The sequence below is a fragment of the Pan troglodytes genome, chromosome 7 (assembly GCF_028858775.2).
Source record: "Pan troglodytes isolate AG18354 chromosome 7, NHGRI_mPanTro3-v2.0_pri, whole genome shotgun sequence".
In the NCBI taxonomy this organism is placed as follows: Eukaryota; Metazoa; Chordata; class Mammalia; order Primates; family Hominidae; genus Pan; species Pan troglodytes.
Window position 1 is genome coordinate 21,461,082 of NC_072405.2, and position 22,664 is coordinate 21,483,745.

The following is a 22,664-nucleotide window of genomic DNA, read 5'->3' on the forward strand; positions in this document are numbered from 1 at the left end:
GTTTGGAAGGACAAAAATGCTCAGGGGGAAAAAAGACTGTTCTGTTAAGGAAAATATTACTGTCAAGCCAGAAATTTTTCTGAAGTCTTCATTAGGTCTAGTAATCTCCAAGGATTAGGATGACGGGACCCGCGGTTGGATGACCTCTGTTGGATGTGCTAATACATAGAGGCTGAGTGGGCTGGATGGGTGGAAAACAGAGAGACGGAGTGCAAAACCAAACTCTGAAAAGAGCAGCTGTCTTTACAATGCTCATTCACTTTCTGTTACTTGCCGGCCAATGTAATGAGAACCGCTATCATAGGTGAAGGTTAAGTACACTATTTCCCTTAGACTTTAAAGTCCGCTTTAGTATTTTGCTGATGAGTATTAATGAGCAAGAATTAAATTTCAGATTTAAAAAAATCTTTTTACCTAAAAATAAGAATAATTACAGATGGAGACAGTTTCAGGGTAATTTCAACTCTTTTACTTCATACACACACACAGTCATAGGTTTTAGAAGCAGTAAAATATTTTATTGAGCTAAAGTCATGGCTATTTCATTTCATTATGAGTAAGATACTTTACAAATAAAATAAATCATTGGCAAATAAAATGCTGTATTTTAATGATCTGAAAACATAACATCTTTTTAAATAGGCACTAGGTATTTTGCAGATTTCACCAATTACTTGTCACACTGTGGCTGGAAATTCTGAACCATTCCATTCATTTATTAACTCAGCCAGAAAACTGTTTTTAAATATTTATGGGAATGCTTGTGGTCAAATTCTTGCATTGCCTTTACATATAACTAAGTGGAGAGAAAGCTTTTCAATCAGTTTCTGGTACAAGCACCTGTCTTACATTTTGCATCATAACTGTAACTATGACACTAATTGCCTTGCTTCTTAACACCTTCTTGATCATACTGCCTGAATTTGGCCAGTCTTGCAACATGGCATTTTGCAATCCCATGTTAAAATGAGGCTATTATAGACCAGATGGCATTATTGGGTGGTCACACTAGGAAAAAAAAAATGCCAAAAAACTACATTGCAAGTTTTCATTTTAGATAGGAAAACAGAGTTCATTTCAGTCTGCAGAACAGACTAATAAATATTTGCACCTGTAAGAATAGCTGGACTTACTCTAAGGCAGGGCTTCTGAAAATGGGGTCTGGTACCCCCGGCAATTGTGCAAGATGATCCGTTGGAGAAAATATGACTAACTTCTATTTATATCATTTTTTAATTGAAGAATAAATTTAAGCTTTGCAAATATTTAACTTAAGTGGATTAATGCTGATTCCTACTTCATTCCACATGGCATGTGTCACTTATACTCAAAGTCTGTTAAGGGGAGATTGTGGTTCCCTGGCATAAATGAGTTGGCCAAGTCTCTCTCAATCATTCTTTTGCTTTTATCATTTACATAAGGGCGGGGGGTCCAAACTTTTCGTTTCCCTGGGCCACATTGGAAGAAGAAGAATTGTCTTGGGCCAGACATAAAATAGACTAACACTAATGATAGCTGATGAGCTAAAAAAAAAAATAGCAAAAAATTCTTCTAATATTTTAAGAAAGCTTAACGAATTTATGTTGGGCTGCATTCAAAGCTGTCTTGGGCTGCATGTAGTCCACAGGCCGTGGGTTGCACAAGCTTGATTTAAATGTTTCAAGTCATTTATGGATGAACATAAGTAGACATAAGAGAGTTTAAAGACACATTATCTCATCTGAAAGAAATTTGACTAAAATAATACTAATAAGTCAAGACAAAGTGAAGAGCAAGAGACCATTGATATTTCTCTGAGTCCTATTAGGAACTATTGATGTTTTGACAATCTAATCAGATTTGACAAAATTTCTGCCTCCACCTTCTCCCCCATGGAAGGATCAAGAAGACTATTAAAATATAGATAGCCCCTTACTCTTTTTCAAAGTGAACCTTGACCTAGAGGAAAAATGTGCCTTGAGATGTTAGCTAAGGATAGAGCAAAGTCATCACTGTTAGCAAGACATTTTAATACCTAATGCTAGATGACGAGTTAGTGGGTGCAGCGCACCAGCATGGCACATGTATACATATGTAGCTAACCTGCACAATGTGCACATGTACCCTAAAACTTAAAGTATAATAAAAAAAAAAAAAAAGACATTTTAAATATATTCTGTGATTTCTCCTGTGATGTTTAGTTATGTAACACCCAATTAATGTTTAATGAAAAACTTCACTGAATAGCCAATGACCTAAAGACTCATTGAGGAAACATGTTAATCTTGCCTTAGTAAAAATGGCTGAAAGAATCCTTGGAAAACAACGTGGTTAGCAGGCTAAAATATATTCCTTTGAATGTATTTCCTGGTAAAAACACAGTCGACGTTGCAAAAGATCTGAATAAACAAGTTTTATAACAAATTATGTCATGTAAAAGGTTTGGAATATACAGTAAATGTAAGCACAGATGTTTCTAATAGGTCTCGGCTTATAGTATTTGCTAAATTTTGTTTCAGTGATGGAATATGAATGATTACTTTCCCCCTTTCATTATGAGCCACTAAAGGGAAGAAAGACCAATGAGGTGATAGTCTCAACAGTAAATGGCTCGTTTAACAAATATAATATTTCATCTAAAAACTATAAATGTAACCACAGAAAGAATTCTAGGCTAAGTTTATGGAGATAACATTGCAAAATTAATAAACGAGCTATTTTAGCAAAAAGTTAAAGCTAAAAGTGCACAAAATGCTATAGACTGACATTGATATTCTAATATTTTCATTAAAAAAACCCAAATTAGTAAAAAGTGAGTTCTTTACAATATTTGAAATGAGGTAGGGAGTGGCCACAAACACCATTTGTTACCATACAGAGGTTTGCTGGTTATCTCAGAGCAAAGAACTCGAACAGCACATGACTTACTAATTTTTTTTTACAAAAATCAAATAACTCAAATTTACTGACATTTCAGTGACGATAAGCAGCTGTCACTATTATGCTACTGAGAATACATTTTTTTAAACACTACATAATTTGTTTCTCCAAGATAAAGATGTCACTTAAACAATGAGTGAGCAAGTAAGTGCTTTATAAAAGAAGTTGTGTTATGTATAAATCATTCTAAAAATATTTTGGAAATGTGTATATTGTTATATGAATTTATTACTGAAAATGATGTGTATTTACTACCTATTAAAACTCATACACAAATTTTAAAAATCTGAATACAGTTTTCCAATCAATTAAAATTTTGACAAATTAATAATTGCACTTGTGGTAATTTCAAATTACGTATTCAAAATATAAAAATGCAATTTCCGATTTGTTTTCAAGACATCAAAGCATATATATTTACTAGTAAAATTTCAGTAGACTCCTTTGGGTTACTGTTAGGCTAGATAAAAATTTTGCATCATGACTTAGTAAAAAAGTTGTATTTTGTCCGTTTGGAGTTACATGTCTTTTTCTACCTTCACAGCTTTTAAAATCAAGTATTAAACTGCAGTTTGAATCGGTGTGCCTCCTTCTTTAGGCTAAGATTTAAAAAGCGACTTCAAGCATATTCTGTCATATTTTTTATCCTAAAAGTTATTCATTATAACATTTATAGAGAAAGAAAGTTTCTTTTGGTCCTATTAAAAAAGAAACTCAACCTTAAAAATAGACGTTTTTTCATGTTTGCTTTACACCATATATTAGTGCGGTATTACATGAACATTATTTAGAGTAGTGGTTCTCAGTTGGAGCGATCTTTCTCCCTAGGGGACATATGGCAGTGTCTGGAGAGGTTTTGGCTGTCACACCGGGGGAGGTACTGCCGACATACAGTTGGTAGAACACAGGGATGCTGCTAACATCCCATAATGTACAGTTCTCCATGACAAAGAATTATCTTGCCCAAAACGTCAATGGTGCCGGGGTTGAGAAACCATGCTTTAGTGATTATGATATACATAGTGTGTACTTGACAGTATTTTACTTATGTATACCCATTTTAAAACAGTTTGGAGGCCACTGTAAGTTATGACATTTGAGAAGCTGAATTACCAGTTGAGATTCTATTTGGTTCAAAGTGCAAAATGTCTAGTATTTGTTTTAATTCACCATAGTATTTTGATTTAAAATCCATCTTATGTTTAGCTCTGTGAATTATAAACCATGGGTTGACTAGAAAAGGACTTCTCAGTGAGCAACGTCACATGTATATATCTTTAAGGCTGGCTTCTGTTTTTGTTGTTGGTGTTATTGTTTTAAGGTACTAAACTGTTTAAAACATCAGGATTTCATGAGGTTATATATGTATACTGTCATACAGAATTCAAGAAATTTAATAAAATATGGACATGGAAATAAATTGCATGAAGCTTATTCATATCTTATTACCTATCAGTTTCTAGGCAGAGAAGGACTAAATTTAGAAACACAGCCAAAGATTTTTGTTATCAGGCTCCTTGCCTCTATTTTGGCCAGTCTTCCCAAGAACATTATGAAGAGAAAACAATTTTTATTATTTATCACTTTGTTTACTAGTAGAAACTATTCTATTTTACAAAAATGTAGCAAATTCACAATATCAGTTTTAAAGGCTGCTACAATTAGTCTTCCTTTCTTTGGTGCAGGGTTTTTAGATTAAAAGTTCTTCTTATGTGATATTTTATCAAACTTCTGCTTCCTTTCTGCAATGCCCAGAATTTCAGATCAAGTATGAGTCATGACTTTGGAACAGTGACTTAAGGATTAAGTTATAAAATTAAAAAGATAATAGACATTTCAATGCAGGACAAGAAACACACACCACACACACACATACACACAGACACACACACACACACACTTCTAATAAATGCTAAGAAGTAAGATAGTTTTACAAGCAATTCCTTAAAACTTGGAAGAGCTGATGATGTGAGAAAAATAAAAAATGTTTCTATCAGAAGAGAAAAATGAATGGCCTAACATCTATTATTTGCAGCTTAAGTTGTGAAAATATCATTTATAATGTGTGCATTGATTGTATTCCACACATGACTATTTTAGTTGATGTTACAGAATGTGACAAATGTTAAAGAAGATGAAAATAAAACAAATGTTAAGAATAACTTGATGACTTTGATTTTTCTAACTAGATTCTTTCTAAAGCCTGTAGATTCTAGAAAAACAAATACTTCCTTGATAAAAAGATCTTTGGACTGGGGAACTGCTTTTTCACCAAGGCTACAGGAACTGCTAATAATTCCTGTAGCTATTTGATATATACTGATGTATGATGTTTGTCTGTGACTATCAACCTATGTATCCTTATAAATCTATAGCTAGATATCTATAAAGACTCATCTCAAGATTTTTGAGAGTCCATGCAATCTTAATTTCCAGTATTGCATATAATTTTCACTATATAAACATAATTCCTTTGGAGAGTTAGTGCAAGTAGAGAACAATAACATCATGATGAGATACGGACATAGGAAAAGGAGCTAAGCTCACTCACTAGTGGATGACTTCTGCTCATCAGTCTCTCTGACAAAATTAAAGCTTATTTGAGATTATAGAATATGGTATTGCTCATAAATAGAAAAAATAGCAAAACCCTGTGATACAGTTTGGATGTTGTCCCTGCCCAAATCTCATGTTGAAATGTAATCCTCAGTGTTGGAGGTGGGACCTGGTGGAGTGTTCGGGTCTTGGGGGTGGATTTCTCATGAAGGGTTTAGCACCATCCTCTTGGTACTGTCCTCGTGATAGTCAATGAGTTCTTATGAGATCTGGCCGATAAAAGGTGTGTGGCACCTCCCTCCTGTCTCTCTTGCTGCTACTTCCACCATGTGAGATGCCTGCTCCCCCTTCACCTTCTGCCATGATTGTAAGCTTACTGAGGCCTTTTCAGAAGCAGATGCTGGTGTTATGCTTTCTGTACAGCCTGCAGAACCAGGGGCCAATTAAACCTCTTTTTTTTCAAATTACCCAGTTTCAGGTATTTCTTTATAGCAATGCAAGGACAGCCTAACACACCCTGTAAATGTTAAATATGAGAGTGGCAAGTCTAGGCAAAAAGCTAAAATCAGTTATGACCTTTGAAATATTAAGATTATGGTTGCTAAATTTTGGTGTTTGGTGTTGGGTAGGGAGGTAGAGAGGAAAAGTTTTTTTCTTCCTCTCAAATATCTATAGTTAAATGCTACTGGAGCAAGGATAGAAAAAATTGCAAACTTGTTGCCCGTGTGTCAATACTGATTTCTTGCTAATTTCTTGCTTTTATTTTATTTTTTTAAATAGCTAAGAAAACACAGCATAGTCCAAGAGTTCTATCCTGTTCTTTTGTGCTTAGCAAATGTGGTTTCCCACCTCCACCCTCAATTCTGGGTATATTTAAATACTGTTTTTAGAAGATCAGCATATTTATTAAAGGGGGAAGGTCAAAGATGACAGCACTGAATGACATCAGCAATGTCATTGTCAACAAACTTTTACTGGAGGCATTGTCATTGTCAATGTCGATGTCAACAAACTTTTATTGGAGACAAAAGTTTAGAAGAAATAAATCGAAGTATGCTAACCCTGCTAATATGTGTAAAATTGCATCAGAAAGTAAACAGAAGCAATAAGATTTGCTCTTTATAGAGGTCTATCTTTCAAAAACCTTTTTATTGAAAATTCATTTACTACATTAAATCAATTTTAGAAATACTTTCTCTGACTTTTGGAAAGAAGAAAATTGATATTTTGCTATTGTAAGACGGTTGGTCCTCATCGGTTATTTGGTACCTGGTGGTTCAATAGAACCGCTTTAGGTTTTCCACTTTCAGTGACTTGACAGTTAAATACATACTTTGACATCTTTTGAGGAAATTGATTTAGCCCTTATTATCTTCAGAATGAAAGCCAAATAAAGCATTTGCTGTTCTTGCCGCTTTTAAGTCTCTTTCCCTGGTCTGAAGTTCTTCTGCCTTAAATAATCTATTAGTTTTAAATCATTTCATCTGTAGGAATAGAATGAACATTTAAAATGAATAGAGTGTCAGCTTTCTCATTCTTCTAGACTTATAACTACTAAACAAACAAATAATGGGGGTGAAGTAGGAGATGAGCAGGACTTGTTTTCAAGACCCTCCTGATCTAAACAGGATGTAGCAAAGAAACTGCCTCAAACCAGCTAGGACTAGGAATTATCATGTATTTGCTTAAGACATGCCCACCAGTGCCACGACAGTTTATAAATGCCGTGGCAATGACCTGGAAGTTACCTTATGTGGTTCTGGGAACTCCTTGCCCCATTTCCCAGGAAGTTTGTGAATAATACGCTTCTTGCTTAGCATATAGTTAAAAGTGAGCATAAATATAGCTAGCCATCAATGCACAAGGGCTACTCTGTGCTACTTTGCCTAGGGGTAGCCCTGCTCTCTCTATGGAGTACCGTTTTGCTGTACACTGTGTGCTACTTTGCCTAGGGGTAGCCCTGCTCTGTCTATGGAACACCATTTTGCTGTACACTGTTGCTCTAATGAACTTGCTTTCTTTCACTGTCAGCTCACACTTGCATTCTCTCCTGACTGAAGCCAAAAACCCTCTGAGGCTAAGCCCCAACTTTGGGGTTCACTTGCATCAGCTGGGTGTGGGGAAGAAAGAGAAGGAGAGCAATATCTTCTGTAGGGAACTTTTGAGGTAAATATTGGTCTCTTTCTAAAACTCCTTGCAAGCCACTATATCAGTTGTCAACAAATACTAGTCATGTTTCCTCTGTCTATCAGATACAAAACACAATAACACCTTACCAGGATTTGGTAGGTGAAAATGTCAATTTCTTTTTCCTAGTTCCTTGTAATTGAAATGATTTGTTACAGCATGATAACTATAAAGTAGAAATAAAAACTAGGCTGGAATTGAAAAGAAAACAAACCCCCAAATTGAGGAAGAGTAGAGGCTTTTTTGGAAACATACATGAAATCCTGGCAGGTAAAATAACTGTGTATTGTATATGTCAGCATGCTAGAATGAAATTTTAACACAACTCCTATGTCAAATGTTGACAAACTAAAGCTGGTCAACAACGAGGTTAAATAAATCATAACCAGGACATTAACACCCCATGGAAAAGGCATGCATGAAAGCAGCTGGTACTGTCCCTGATAGACAAAACAATGAACATTGACCCAGTTTCAACAAGTTATGTTATAAATACGTAAACACTCCATAGAGAATTTCTATGTTAAGAAATTTATGTTATGTTATTAAGTTTATATTACAGAGGCTTCCATTCCTCTTAACAACATACATGGCTTTTTAAAAATATCAGGATGACCAACCAGCCACGATGGCCTTCTCAGCTTCCAGAATTCCCTCTGCCCTGTCTATATTCCTGATCTTCCCCTACACTATGTTAGGTCCATGTGTGCGTACACATTTCAATGGCACACTGCTTTTGTTTTGTTTTGTTTTTGGAACAATCAGGAATTACTCTCTGCTCTGCTAGGTTTCATGAGGACAGGGGTTGCCTCTGCATTTATTGCTATGTCTCTAGTGCTTAGCATAATGCTTGACATGAGTGAATTCTTATTTGTTCATTTCATAAGACCATCTTTTTCTGCTTGTCCTGGTTTATACGGTTTTGGTATTGCTCTGGGCACTCATTATGCAACATAAAATTGATTTTCAAAATGTTAACTATAACGTGATAGTTTAATGTGAGAAAATAGAAGGAAAAGATGAAATGGGTGACAAATGATTGCCCGTTTTTAATGATGGACTGCACAGTATTATTGACGGTGCTTGTGCTTTCTCGAGTGGCTTTCTTAGAATAGTTCCAAGAACTTCAAACATGCCTTTAATCCTTCAGTTATCTCTGCGATATGTAAAGCATTTTCAATATCACCATGTAACAGCTTGGGAGGCAGACAGGTCTGAAAAGCAGAAGTCCAGAAATGTTTTCCGTTTGACTAAATGTTTGTTTCTAGCTTAAGCTTTCACTCATTTTCATTTGATCTCATCCAAATTTGCTTTACTGAAGGGTGCCATTTAAATTTTTTATTTGTATCGCTTTCTATTTGCTATGTATAGATTTTTAAATGGCTTAATTTTCTTTTGGAATCCTCACATTTCAAAAAGAGATGTTGAATGTAGTGGGAGTTGAAGACAGATATTAATGGACTGCTCTTCATTTTAGTCTCGCTCAAAGATACAGTGAAAGACTTAATAAAAATTCTGCATGATAATATCAACATTAAATATACACAGATAAGGAATTTATAGGCTCTGAGAAAACAGAATTTTCTTCAGACATTTTTGGCTGTATGTAGCTCAGGAAAGCAAAATGACTACACAGACGTGTACATATACCTGGGCCCACTGTATAGAGGTGCACAGTTGTGCATTACACACCTCTGTGGGCACTATTGTCACCTATAATACACTTTATATCTTTGAAATATATAGAAATAACTACAGAAGCCTCTATATTTCTACATACAGATTAAAGAATAATGTCTTCCCAAGTTAATCAGGACTCATCAGAGTTTCAGAGAACCCATAAATTACAGAATCTTGAAAAGATGTTAGAAAATGATTGGTTTTAAATCCAAAGATATACCATTTGAATATATATGCTACTTTAAAAAACACTAATGAGTTGTCTTTTTGCGTGAATTAAATATGAAACTTGAGAGGCTTTCATTTCCAGCGAAAGAAACCACATAGCAGCTTCCTTTTCCCTGTTTGATGCCTCTTCAATAATGCAGTCTCATCTTTTATGTATCTTAGCCATGTCTGCTGTATGGACCCAACTGTACAATAAAATTTCAAACCAATGCTTAATGAGAATTTGGTAACTTGATGCGTTTCGTAAGTGTTTATGTTATGTTTGTTTCCATTTTTTTTTTTTTTGGAGACAGGGTGTCCCTCTGTTGCCCAGCCTGGAGTGCAGTGGCGTGATCTCAGTTCACTGCAACCTCTGCCTTCCGAGTTAAAGCGATTCTCATGCCTCAGCCTCCTGAATAGCTGGGATTACAGGCGACTCCCACCATGCCTGGCTAATTTTTGTATGTTTAGTAGAGATGGGGTTTCTCCATGTTGGCCAGGCCGCTCTCGAACTCCTGATCTCAAGTGATCCGTCCACTTCAGCCTCCCAAAGTGTTGGGTTTACAGGTGTGAGCCACTGGGCCTGGCTGTTTATTTGTTTTCTTTATAAGAAGATATATTCTGAGTACAATATCCCAGGGCTTCTCTTTCTCTTCTAAGTGAAGATTTCAAGTGTGGTACAGAACAAATTGCAAGTTGATGCAGAAAGTGAGCAGACATTATGGATGGCTAGGAAATCCTCAGAATGGTTAAAGAGAGTGGAAAGTATGCAAAGGAAGTTTCTTCTAACCAGGGAGGGCATCCTTAAATGACCAATTTAGCATCCTTACATTGTTTCCCGGGTTCTTTAGGAAAGTTTCTCTTTTAGCTTTCGGGACCCTGTTGACAGGCTTTGGAGCCCACTCTCCTATTTGCTTTGTCTGAAGGACCTTGCAGCTTTGCACTGTCAAACATGACCTGTGGTCTGTGCTGACTGTTGGTATCTCAGGTTTCTCTTATCATTGGTGAAACTGGCATATTGTCACATCTTACTGAAGAGCTGCCCCCCAAGCCCCAACCCCACCTTTTTTTTTTTTTTTGTGGCTGCCCGAGGAAATTGGAGTGCAGTGTTCTGCCAGGCACACACCGGCCTAGGCGATGTTTTCTTCTCCAGCAACATGGAAAAGGCTCTTTTGGGGAAAGGTGTAAGGAGACAAACCAATTGCCACTTCCGAGTTGGAAAAATTGGATCCCTTTGTGCTCTTATCTTCATCCACTTCCAACTTTACTGATTTTACCGCTGCTGGGTTCCAGGGGAGGTAAAAAGGAGAGGAGAAAATGATTGATTTGAGTGCTGGTGGCAATCAATGAGTGGCAATAGATGGGTCTCATGACAGGGCTTTTGTAAGCGCCTTGGTCCATGACTGGGAATAAGATATTGTCAAACTCAGCACCACAAAATGCACACAGTGCCCATTTAACCACGTAACCATCCAGGAGGAGTACACACACAATATGTGCCTCTTATTAATTCATTTGTTCATTTACTCATTCGGCAAATAATTATAGAGGCTACCATGTGTTGGGCTGTGTTCTAAGCAAAGGATTATAACCATGAACAAAACAGCCCCAAATCCCTGCCCTTTGGAAGCTTACATGCTAACGGAGACTACTTTCTACATTGTCTACATCCTTACGATAGAGTAAAACTATTAGATCATTTCCCAAATGTCTTACAAAAAAATAATTTTAACTAAAAAAATTAATATAAGTAGTTATCTGCCTGGGTACCAGGCTGAAAGACTCTGAATTTAAATATTAAATGTGAAGGCTGGGCACAGTGGCTCACGCCTGTAATCCCAACATTTTGGGAGGCCGAGGTGCGTGGATCACTTGTGGTCAGGAGTTCGAGACCAGCCTGGCCAACATGGTGAAACCCCATCTCTACTAAAAATACAAAAATTAGCTGGGCGTGGTGGTGCACGTCTATAGTCACAGCTACTTGGGAGGCTGAGGCAGGAGGATCACTTGAGCCCAGAAGGCAGAAGTTTCAGTTAGCCAAGATCACGCCACTGCACTCCAGCTTGGGTGACAGAGAAGACCCTATCTCAAAAAACAAAAGCAAATATTAAATGTGAAAAAAAATTCAAACAAAGAGCTAGAAAGTACATCCTACTAGGGAAGCAAACTTTAAAACATACTACTATTGTAGGACTATTGAAGATGAGACATATTCAGGGAAACTTCATAATCCATATTTTCTTAAGATTCTGTGTTGATTATTTATAAAATATTAAACACCCAGTCTTAGAAACCACATATATTTTTCACTCGTAATCTTTCGCATTAGATAGGACTAGTGCGCAAGCCCGTGGAGTAATCTACTGAGGGATCTACCTCTGCAAAAGGCTACAACTCATCTCCCCAGTGTGCCCTGCTGGGAGTGGCTGCTCAAATCCATTTAGTGCCCACCAGATCCCTCTTACCCACTCATGGTGTTTCCCCAGAAAAGTTTCCTAGGTGATTTTTCTAACTCCATTCTCTCCCAGTTCCCATCTTTCCTACACATTGCATCAAAGTGAACCTTCCAAAGAGTCACTGTCCTCTTATTGCTGTCCTGTTCCAGATGGTCTCATCAGACCCAGTTTCCTCTCCTTGCCAGCCTTCCACACTCTGGCACCAACGCAATTTAGCAACAAACACAACAATAAAGTCAACAATAATGCTTTGTATTTTCAGTGATGAATTATTTTACACCAAAGGTCTCATTTGATACTCAAAACTTAGAAAGAGTCAAAGTTGTTACAATTATTTTCATTTGACAGAGGACTATATTGAAGTTGAGAAAACTCACATGATTTGTTCAAAGCCACCCAGCTGCCAGGTAGAAGGATCAGGTTTAGAGTCCAGTTCTTCTGAGTTGCAGATCACCTCTCTAGTCACTGCTTCCTTTCATGACACATTCTACTCCAAGGGGCTCAAGTCCATTTCTAGTTCCACTCCTTGCCACACTCCTCCCCAACTGGCAGCACTCTTATTGCCCATTTTACCCCATCCCTCTACCCAGCAGAATGTGCCGAGACTTCATAGTCTGCCTAAGGGTCCTTTCCTTCGTGTCATTTGCCCTGAAAGCTCCAGCATGCAATCACCTGCTCTTTCTCTGAAATACTTCCCTTAGCAATGGTTTAGCCCAGGGTTTCTCAATCTCAGGACTATATAAAGTTTGTGTCAACTGATTCTTTGTTGTGGGGGTCTGTCCTGTGCAATATAGGACATTTAGTGACATCCCTGGGCCTCTATCTAGTAGACGCTAGTAGTACCCCCAGCTGTGATAATCAAAAATATCTCTAGACATTGCCAAATGTTCCATGGGAAACCAAACCAAATTACCGCTGGTTTTGAACCACTGGCTTAACCTGTAATTGTTCTCTAATTGGGTGATGTGGGACAGGTGTGCCTCCCCTGAAACTTGAGGCTGTAGGCAGCATGTTTTTCTTTTGCTTGTGTCCTTGAAGGTGTTCTGTGCACAATAAGGAACTGAATATAGGTTGTGAATCTAAGCCCCACTTCCGAGTTTCAAATTGGAGCCAGCAATCACATCTTAATACTCCTGGTTAATTTTGAGTTGTACAGTACAGTAAATAAAAACCTAAGTTCTAAAATTTGAAGAAATGGATATAAACATCAATTCTCTTACTATTTGTATAGCTGTGAGATGCTTGCTTTTCCATTTGTCTATGCCAGTGTTATCCAATAGAAATACAATGCAAGACACATTAAAAGAGTAAAAAGAACCAAATCAATTTTATGACTTTATTACTCAATCTAATGTAGAAAATATCATTTTATAACGTTATTAATATCAACAATTCATGAAGGATGTGTGTGGCATTCTTCTCTTTGTACTAAGGTGTGCATTTCCTCTTATAACATGTCTCACTAGAATGATCTACATCTGAGCCACTCAATAGCCATGTTATGTCTAATGGTTACTAAATGCATTGGCTTCCCCCATTAGGCTGTGAACATTTTGAGGGAAGAGACTCTGTCATATTCATTTATAATTAAAAACAACTGGCTGGCATGGTGGCTCACGCCTGAAATCCCAGCACTTTGGGAGGCTGAGGAGGGTGGATTATGAGGTCAGGAGATCGAGACCATCCTGGCTAACATGGTGAAACTCTGTCTCTACTAAAAATCCAAAAAAAAAAATTAGCCGGGCGTGGTGGTGGGCACCTGTAGTCCCAGCTACTTGGGAGGCTGAGGCAGGAGAATTGCTTGAACCTGGGAGGCAGAGATTGTGGTGAGCCGAGATCACGCCACTGCACGCCGGCCTGAGTGACAGAGTGAGACTCCATCTCAAAAAAAAAAAAAAAAAAACAAAACAAAAAACCAACCAACTAAAAGTTGTTCTTTAAATAAAATAATCTGATTTTCTTGGGTCAAGGGCTTGGGTCCTCTTTGATTCCTTTTTGCTCACTCTGGGAACCATTTTAGCCCTTACATAAAATACCAGAAACATGACAGAAGCCAGTCCCCTCCCTTGAATGGGGTCCCCTCTACTTGTAGAAATAAAATAAGACATACATGTATCAAATCACAACAAAAAGCAATATATAATAATTAACTAAAATGCTATCCACTAGAAAGTTTCAAAATCAATGGGTGATGGAAAGAATAGTCTCTTCAACAAATGGTGCTGGGACAACTGACTAGCCACATGCAGATTAATAAACTAGGATCCTTACCTTACACCATATACAAAAATTAACTAAAAATGGATTGAAGGCCTATGTCTAAGAGCTAAAACTATAAAACTCCTAGAAGAAAGCATAGATGAAAATGTCCATGATACTGAATTTGGCAATGCTGTCTTAGATATGACACCAAAAGCATGAACAACAAAAGAAGGATAAGCTGGACTTCATCAAAATTAAAGGCTTTTGTGCGTCAAAGGAAACTGTTGATAAAGAGACAACCCAAATAATAAGAGAAAAAATTTACAAATCAGTAGACATTTTCCAAAGATGATAATGCCTAACATACATGAAAAGATGCTCAGGGTTACTAGCCATTAGGGAATTGCAAATCAAAACTACAGTGATGTAATGCTTCACACACACTAGGACAGCTATCATAATTTGAGAAAAGGAAAATCACAAGTATTGGTGAGGAGGTAGAGAAACTGGTTCACGCGTTGCTAATGGGAATGTAAAAATGATGAAGTCTTTTGAAATAGTTTGGCAGTTTCTTAATAAGTTAAATATATAATTATCATATGACCCATCAATTCTATTCCTGTTTATATATTTTATATGTAATATAAATATATATCATAATTATTTTCATAATTATATGAATATAACTATATAAGAATATAATTATATAATTATATGAATATAACTATATAAGAATATAATTATATAATTATATGAATATAACTATATAAGAATATAATTATATAATTATATGAATATAACTATATAAGAATATAATTATATAATTATATGAATTATATGAATATAATTATATAGTTATATTCTTAAATATGAATAGTTATATTCATATAATTATAATTATATAAATCATATAATTATATAATTCATATAGTTATACTTCTATAATTCATATAATTATACTTATATAATTATAATTTATAAAATATATAAACAGGAATAGAATTGCTGGGTCATATGATAATTATATATTTAACTTATTAAGAAACTGCCAAATTATCTTAAATATATATACATTTATATTTATACATCTAAATTCTGACTCAAATTCAAATTTCCTTCGTGCTCAGAAGCCCACCTTCTTCAAAAAAGCCTTCACTAATTCCTTGGAGATATTTTTGGAGTTATCTATATATCTATATCTATATCTCCAAGAATTGTATTGAAAAAATAAAATATGGGTCTTCAAACAAAAACTTGTATAAGAATGTTCATTGCAGCACTATTTATAGCAACCAAAAGTGGAAGCATTCCGAATCGTTATTAATCGGTGGATAAATTAAATGAGGTATGTCCATCCAATGGATTATTATTCAGCTGTAAAAAGGAATGAAGTACTGATACATGCTACACACATGGATGAATTGAGACCATTACAGCAAGTAAAAACAATGCGACACAGAAGGCTACATCCTGTCTTAATTCCACTACATGAACTATCGAGAATAGATAAATCCGTAGACACAGAAAGCAGATTAGTGGTTTCTAGGGCCTGGGAAGAGGAGGGGTTGGCAGGAGTGACTGCTCAATGGGTACAGCGGTTTCCTTCTAGGGCGATTAAGATGTTCTGGAAGTAGATAATGGTGATGGTTGTACAACATTGTAAATATACAAAATGCCCTTGGATTGTACATTTTAAAATGATTAAAATGGTGACTTTTATGCTATGTATATTTTACCACAATAACATTGAGTCATTTTGGTCTCTGGGAAGGCAAGGGATATTGTGAAGGCTTTTTTGAAGAAGGTGGGCTTCTGAGAACAAAGGAAATTTGAATTTGAATCCGAATTTGAATTTGCAGCAAAGGATAAAGGTGCCCCATGTAAAGGTAAAGATAGAAACCTGAGCAGCCTGGCTTGTGTAACAAGTGGGGATCAGGTGGAATTGTTGAGGAATGTCTCTTTAGAGTCTACAAATTTGATCGAAGTAAGAATTAATTTAAAGCACAAAATATATTTTCAGCAGAGACCAAATGTTCCCCAACTATTAAATATAACTATCGATAAGTAAACACATCAAGTAGAACATTATATTCTTGATATTATTATTAAATAAGATTTTCCTATGCCTTTAAGAAAGAAGCAGACACTCCTTGGGATCACTCACAGCTCAATTTTTATGGCATTTGTTTTACAAATACTGCGTTACTGTGGAGGAAAGAAGTGGGGACACGCACAGCATATTTATTTTTTCTATATCCAAAGTAAATCCATACATCATTACTTTAGGAACTAAATATGTATAATTTGCCTTGGATTTATTACAGCATCAAAGTGCAACTGGAAATATACGGAGTTTGAAATTAGAATTGTCAACTGTTCACATGGAGATCAATAGCCTTGGAAAGGGTGACTGTGGGCCCTGCCAGGCAAGCTCAGTGACAGCCTCACAGCCAGTCAAGAATGTCAGCAAGACAGGCTGTGGGCTGAGTGATGAAATGCAGCCCCACGTATGAGGGTGTTAGGTGATCACATTTTAAATTTAATGGTGTAGGCTTCTGCCAAGGGGGTACTAGAGTTTACTCCAGTGCACAATAAAATACAGGGAATATCTTTTGAGTCTTCAGTTTTTAGCCACTTTCAACTCATTGGGTTTTCTCAGCCTTAAACTAAGGTCATTAGCTTTCACAAGTTCTCCCTACAAACAAAACAAATGCTGGGTGTCACCACCGCATTCTTTCCATGGGGGATGTTAGACACCACTGACCCGGATGATTGCGCAGACAGCACACCCAAATAGAGACATCTAGATTGGGAAGAGCCCTCAAAAGCTGGCTGACAACCAGGATCCCTGCTCAGGGGCCTATTTTACTCAACAGGAAAAATTGCTTCCAAAGGTTTTCTTTTCTTTTTTTTTCTGTTTTGAGACGGAGCCTTGCTCTGTCACCCAGGCTGGAGTGCAGTGGTGCAATCTCAGCTCACTGCACCTTCCAACTCCTGGGTTCAAGCTATTCTCCTGTCTCAGCCTCCTGAGTAGCTGGGACTACAGGCATGCACCACCACGCCCAGCTAACTTTTGTATTTTTAGTAGAGATGAGGTTTCACCATGTTGACCAGGCTGATCTTGAACCCCTGACCTCAAGTGATCTGCCCTCCTTGGCCTCCCAAAGTGCTGGGATTACGGGTGTGAGCCACCATGCCTGGCCCCAAAGATTTTGTGTGTGTGTGTGTGTGTATGTGTGTATATATATATATATAAATATGATAAACCATTATGTATATTAATATATTAATATAAAATACATCAATATATTAATATAAAATACATATATTATAAAATACATCAAAATATTAATATAAAATATATTAATATATTAATAAAATATATTAATATATTAATAAAATATATCAATACATTAATATATAATTATATATTAAAATATATATTAATATATAATTATATATTAAAATATATATTAATATATAATTATATATTAAAATATATATTAATATATAATTATATATTAAAATATATATTAATATATAAAAAGTTATATATAATATATAAATTATCTATATTTTATATAACATATATAATTAATTATATATTATATAATATATAATATTATAAACCATTGCCAAGTGAGAAGTTAAACTTAGCTGTTCTAAGAACAAAGGTTGAAATTCTGACTTCTAAGAAGACCTCTGTATTATTTTCATCAATTCATGTGTATTTGGCAAACTTTGGTGTTCATGTTTCTGTGTAACAGAATATATTACAGAGAGGTATTTTACATCAAGAAATTTAGGGCCACTCCAAAAGCATTATTTATATAAAATCATTTAATCACTTACTTTTTGCTATCATAAGTGAGAAAAGAGATAGAGAAACCCACATTTTCAATTCCTTCAGATTATGGTAGAAAAATGAAGCCTGTAACAGTGCTGTCAATAGATGATTCTGTATTGGATTTTGAGCTATTCTGCTAAAAGTGTTTGAGACATTACATTCCATGTCAGTATTTCATTGATTATACTGATGTTTTGTTTTATGTAGGTTAGACACATCCTTTAAAAGCTAAGTAACATATTATGTTTTTTTCTTTTGATTTTCCCCTTGGAAATCTTGCTGTGTGACTGCTCCTCTGTCAGAAGTTCTCACATTCTATTTGCTAAAATTTCAAAACTGTCTCCCAAATCTAAGCATGACCTGGTGATTCCAGAACTCTTGCTTCTCACCACAGTTTTGCTATAGCTTCTGCTACTTATTTTCATGTGATACTCCATCCTCTTGTGTAGGTACTGAGTCTTTCTTGGTTATAACAAGAGGAGCTCAGGATTTGGATTCAAATACACCTAATTTTTTGAGGGGTGTGTCTGTGGTGGGGGGACAGGGTCTTGCTCTGTCACCCAGGCTGGAGTGCAGCGATGCAATCATAGCTCACTGTAGCCACAACCTCCCAGGCTCAAGCAATCCTCCCACCTCAGCCTCCCCAGTCGCTGGGACTACAGGCACACACCACCATACCCAGCTAGTAATTTTTTTCTTTTTACTTTTTGCAGAGATGGGGTCTTGGTATATTTCTCAGGCTAGTCTTGAACTCCTGGGCTCAAGGGATCCTCCCACCTCGGCCTCCCAAAGTATTGGGATTATAGGTATGAACCACCATGCTTGGCCAGACCTTTTTTTTGAAATTTTAGTTCTATCGGTTATTAGTTATGTGACTTCCTGCAATCTTCTTAAATATTTGTGCCTCAATTTTTTCTTTGCCAAACGGAGAGAGTAACACTGTAGGTTTGTTAAATGATAATGTGAAATGCTACATATAAAAATCCTGTCATAGAGAGCAGTACACATAGTTGGAATTCAATAAAAATTTTTCCTGTGGCCCATCAGACTAGAACAACCCCGCCCCCAGCAACATTTTTCAGTTGGTGGCTAATATCTCGTGCAGCCTCTTCGCACGTAATCTAGCTGTACTTTTCTTTAAAGAATATTAAATGCTCACTTTAAATAATACAATAATCTGTTTGCCTCTGTGAAGCCTTTCTTTTTGTGTTTATTTTGTATCTTTCCCTTGCTCTTACTCTGAAATGGAACAAAGATTAAAAACCCTAGAAGAAAAATTGCCCACCAGTGATATTCATTAAATATGGTAAAAAGAGAACACATAAAACTCACCTTAGTTTAACTTAATGTTCCAAAACAAACTATAAACATTAATTGGTATAAAAACATTCCTTTGTACACATTTTTGTGCAGGAAACTTTAAAAAAGAATTACTTGGTTGGCTAACACCATTGGAATGTCAATTTCCAATAAACAACAAGCACTCCATTTTATTGGTCTGTTAGGAATACATATATATGAAAGTAGAGCATTATAATTTGAACAATTTATTTTAGCTTTAAAGTCTTTAAAACTGGCTTCAACTATTCCTACCTTCATACTGTTTTTAATTTTTCAGTGGTTAATATGTTTCAGTAAAAGATGGAGAGTTTTACATTACACACTAAAACAGAAACAAATCAAAAGATTTCCTAAAAATGTGAAGAATGTCTGAAACCAACTCTAATAAAAAGGCAAATAGAGTATGTGTAAGAAGCTATTTCTTTTTGCAACTATTTTACCTTAAGTTGTCAAGATCGGATTATGTAATTTTTGGAATGATTACAGATTCTGAGGGAGTATGATATCCACACACAAAAACAACTTTTTCCTGTGACAAAAACATCTGGGATCGTTCTTTGTTAAGCAATTAACTGAGATCCAGGTAAACAGAAGAATAACTATTGATTTACCCACATGAGGCTACTGAAATTCTTTTGGGAAATAAAAATTAAAATTGTTTGCTGTATAAAGCAACCACAAAGCTTTTATAAAAATAGCAATGATATTGGTTGTTTGAGACATGTAAGCTAAAGGGAGTGATTTTCTGGAAGATCCTATTGCTGAGGAGCAGATTTCAGCCCGGTTGGTTAGAAGAACTTGTCCATGATCATCATGAGACCAAACAGCACAGTCTTAACTGTTTATTAAGGGCTTGAGAATCCAAGCAGTATCTGTGGGCTACAAATGCCAGTGACATTAATTCTGGAAAAATATACATGATTCAACAATGGACAAAGGCAGGCTTAGACAAAGGCACAGGTCTTAACGTGTGTATCACTGTCTGACAGGACTTGGATGTGGGGTAGGGAGCCCTAAGGGGTGGTCAAAGGTGAAAGGTGAAAGGTGAATTCTATTCTGGGAAGGTTCTGCTTTGTTTTTCCTGTACTGGCCACTTCCTTCCTTGAGGAGCTACTTCCTTCTAAACAATACTTCCCCTCTCCTCAGTATTAGCACAGGACAGTGTGCACAGGAAGGGCTAGATATGGACAGTGTCTACAAGAGTGAGCGCCTACAGATTTTTTCTCTTCCTGCTTCTTCACTGTAGTTACTCCTCCCACAAAGGCCAAGTCACTTACCCTATGCTAGTCTTATGCACCACGTTAGTTAACCACCAAGGGCAGAACTAAAAAAATTGTAGAAAGTTGGAAGCTTCTGTAGGAATTTTCTAGGCAATTATGGAAGATGAGCTCTTCACTTAGGGGCTCAGTCATTTTTTTCTTTGCTAGGTTTTCAGTGAGTTTTCCTATCTCTACCAGGAAATGACAGGCCAGCCTGAAGAATTCTTGAAGATCCCAGCCACTTAATCTCAACTCATTAGAGGATGTTTGATAGGGCAGAAATGTCTGTTCCCTCCTTGCCTCAGTGCCATTTTAAATAGAAAGCTGATAGGCTTGTGTAAAAGTGGGTGTGCTGCCTTTTAAAAAAAATTATACTTCTTTTTGAAAGTGATTCTTGACAGAGAACAAGTTTCAGTGGGATTGCTGAAGTGGCCCCAAAACACTTTCAAAAGGCTTCATTCTTTAGGCACTCAAAATTGTGTAATCAACACATTTACATTTGAAGATTTCCCAGTTAAGTCAAGAGATTTGTCAGATTTCAGGAGTGGATGTGAACAACCGGTTGGCACCTACAACCAGGGAGGGCAAATATCTCATTCACCCCCTTCCCCCTGCAAAGGTCTTTCTGACCTCACAGCTGGTTAGAAGGGCATTAAGAACTTTAAGTTAAATATGTAGCACATGGGAGAAGAGGTGTCCATTTTGGCAAAACAGCAGAGATATGCTTTTCTTACCCCAAGGCTGAAGGATTTTCTTTTACAAAAATTGATTAATCGATTTCTTTTTATTTATTTAATTTTTTTTTTTTTTTTTTTTTTTTTTTGAGATGGAGTCTCACTCTGCTGCCAAGGCTGGAGTCCAGTGGCGCGGCCTCGGCTCACTGCAAGCTCCGCCTCCTGGGTTCACACCATTCTCCTGCCTCAGCCTCCTGAGTAGCTGGGACTACAGGCACCCGCCACCACGCCCGGCTAATTTTTTGTATTTTTAGTAGAGATGGGGTTTCACCGTGTTAGTCAGGATGGTTTTGATCTCCTGACCTCGCGATCCGCCTGCCTTGGCCTCCGACTGTGCTGGGATTACAGGCGTGAGCCACCGCGCCTGGCCTATTTTTTTATTTTTTGAGAAGCGGTCTCCCTGTGTTGCCCAAACTGGACTGCAGTGGTGCAATCATGGTTCATTGCAGCCTTGAACTCCAGGGCTTAATTGATCCTCCCACATCAGTCTCCTGAGTAGCTGAGAAAAGAGGCACATGTCGCCACACTTGGCTACTTTTTTTGATTTTTAGTGGAAAGGAGATCTTGCTGTGTTGCCCAGGCTAGTCTTGAACTTCTGAGCTCAAACAATCCTCCCACCTTGGCCTTCCAAAGTGCTGGCATTACAGGAATGAGCCACTATGCCCAGCCTGATTAATAAATTTGAATGTAATACTCTTTGGTTAATATAATTTTAGATTTATATTTGGAAATTTCTCTAGAAAATTAGAAATACTTTCAGATATACTTTTATATTCACCTGTGTAATATTCAGGTAGAGACACAGATAAAGTAGTGCTGCATACATGATGAATGACACAAATAACCACATAGCATTTTACAGAGATCTATCCTATTGCTTCATTTAACGTTAATAAGTATTGATATATGGGCTAAAATTGACTTAGAAAGCAGTTATCCTTTCCCACAGTTGGTCCTATGGGCAGTTTACAGGGACAGGCTCAAAACTTAAATTCTGGAAATGTGATCTTCTCTTAGTAGGTCACTAGTCTGTCCTTAAGGGGTGTTAATAGCATCACCTGGCAGTTACAAACATATGGCAATTGTAGGACCTGGATTTTCCAGGGTGATCTATGTATGTATGCAATCTCTATTGTCAGGAAGTGTGACCTGAATTTTGTTTCAGAAAACATCTTTCTCTGTATAGGAATTAGAGGCTACCCTGACTTGCTGCCACACATCACTGTAAGTTCCATTGACTCAGAGTAGCTTTGGGAGCCTGGAAAATGCTTAGCTT

General features: G+C 36.6%; 1 protein-coding gene across 10 annotated transcripts in view; it reads right to left on the reverse strand.

Annotated features, from left to right (window-relative positions):
* The window catches only part of DLC1 (DLC1 Rho GTPase activating protein), a 527,396-nt gene that overhangs the window by 121,260 nt on the left and 383,472 nt on the right, over nt 1–22,664 (reverse strand). Inside the window, exon 6 of one of the 10 annotated variants that reach the window (XM_054656569.2) lies at nt 6,606–10,831. The exons of 7 other annotated variants lie outside the window; for them this stretch is intronic. In XM_054656569.2, the coding sequence (XP_054512544.1) occupies nt 10,680–10,831 (152 nt within the window). In that variant the 3' untranslated portion in view covers nt 6,606–10,679. Of the gene's footprint in view, nt 1–6,605; nt 10,832–22,664 lie in introns of those variants that run through there. 2 more of the 10 variants (XM_054656570.2, XM_054656568.2) reach the window with 2 other exon arrangements.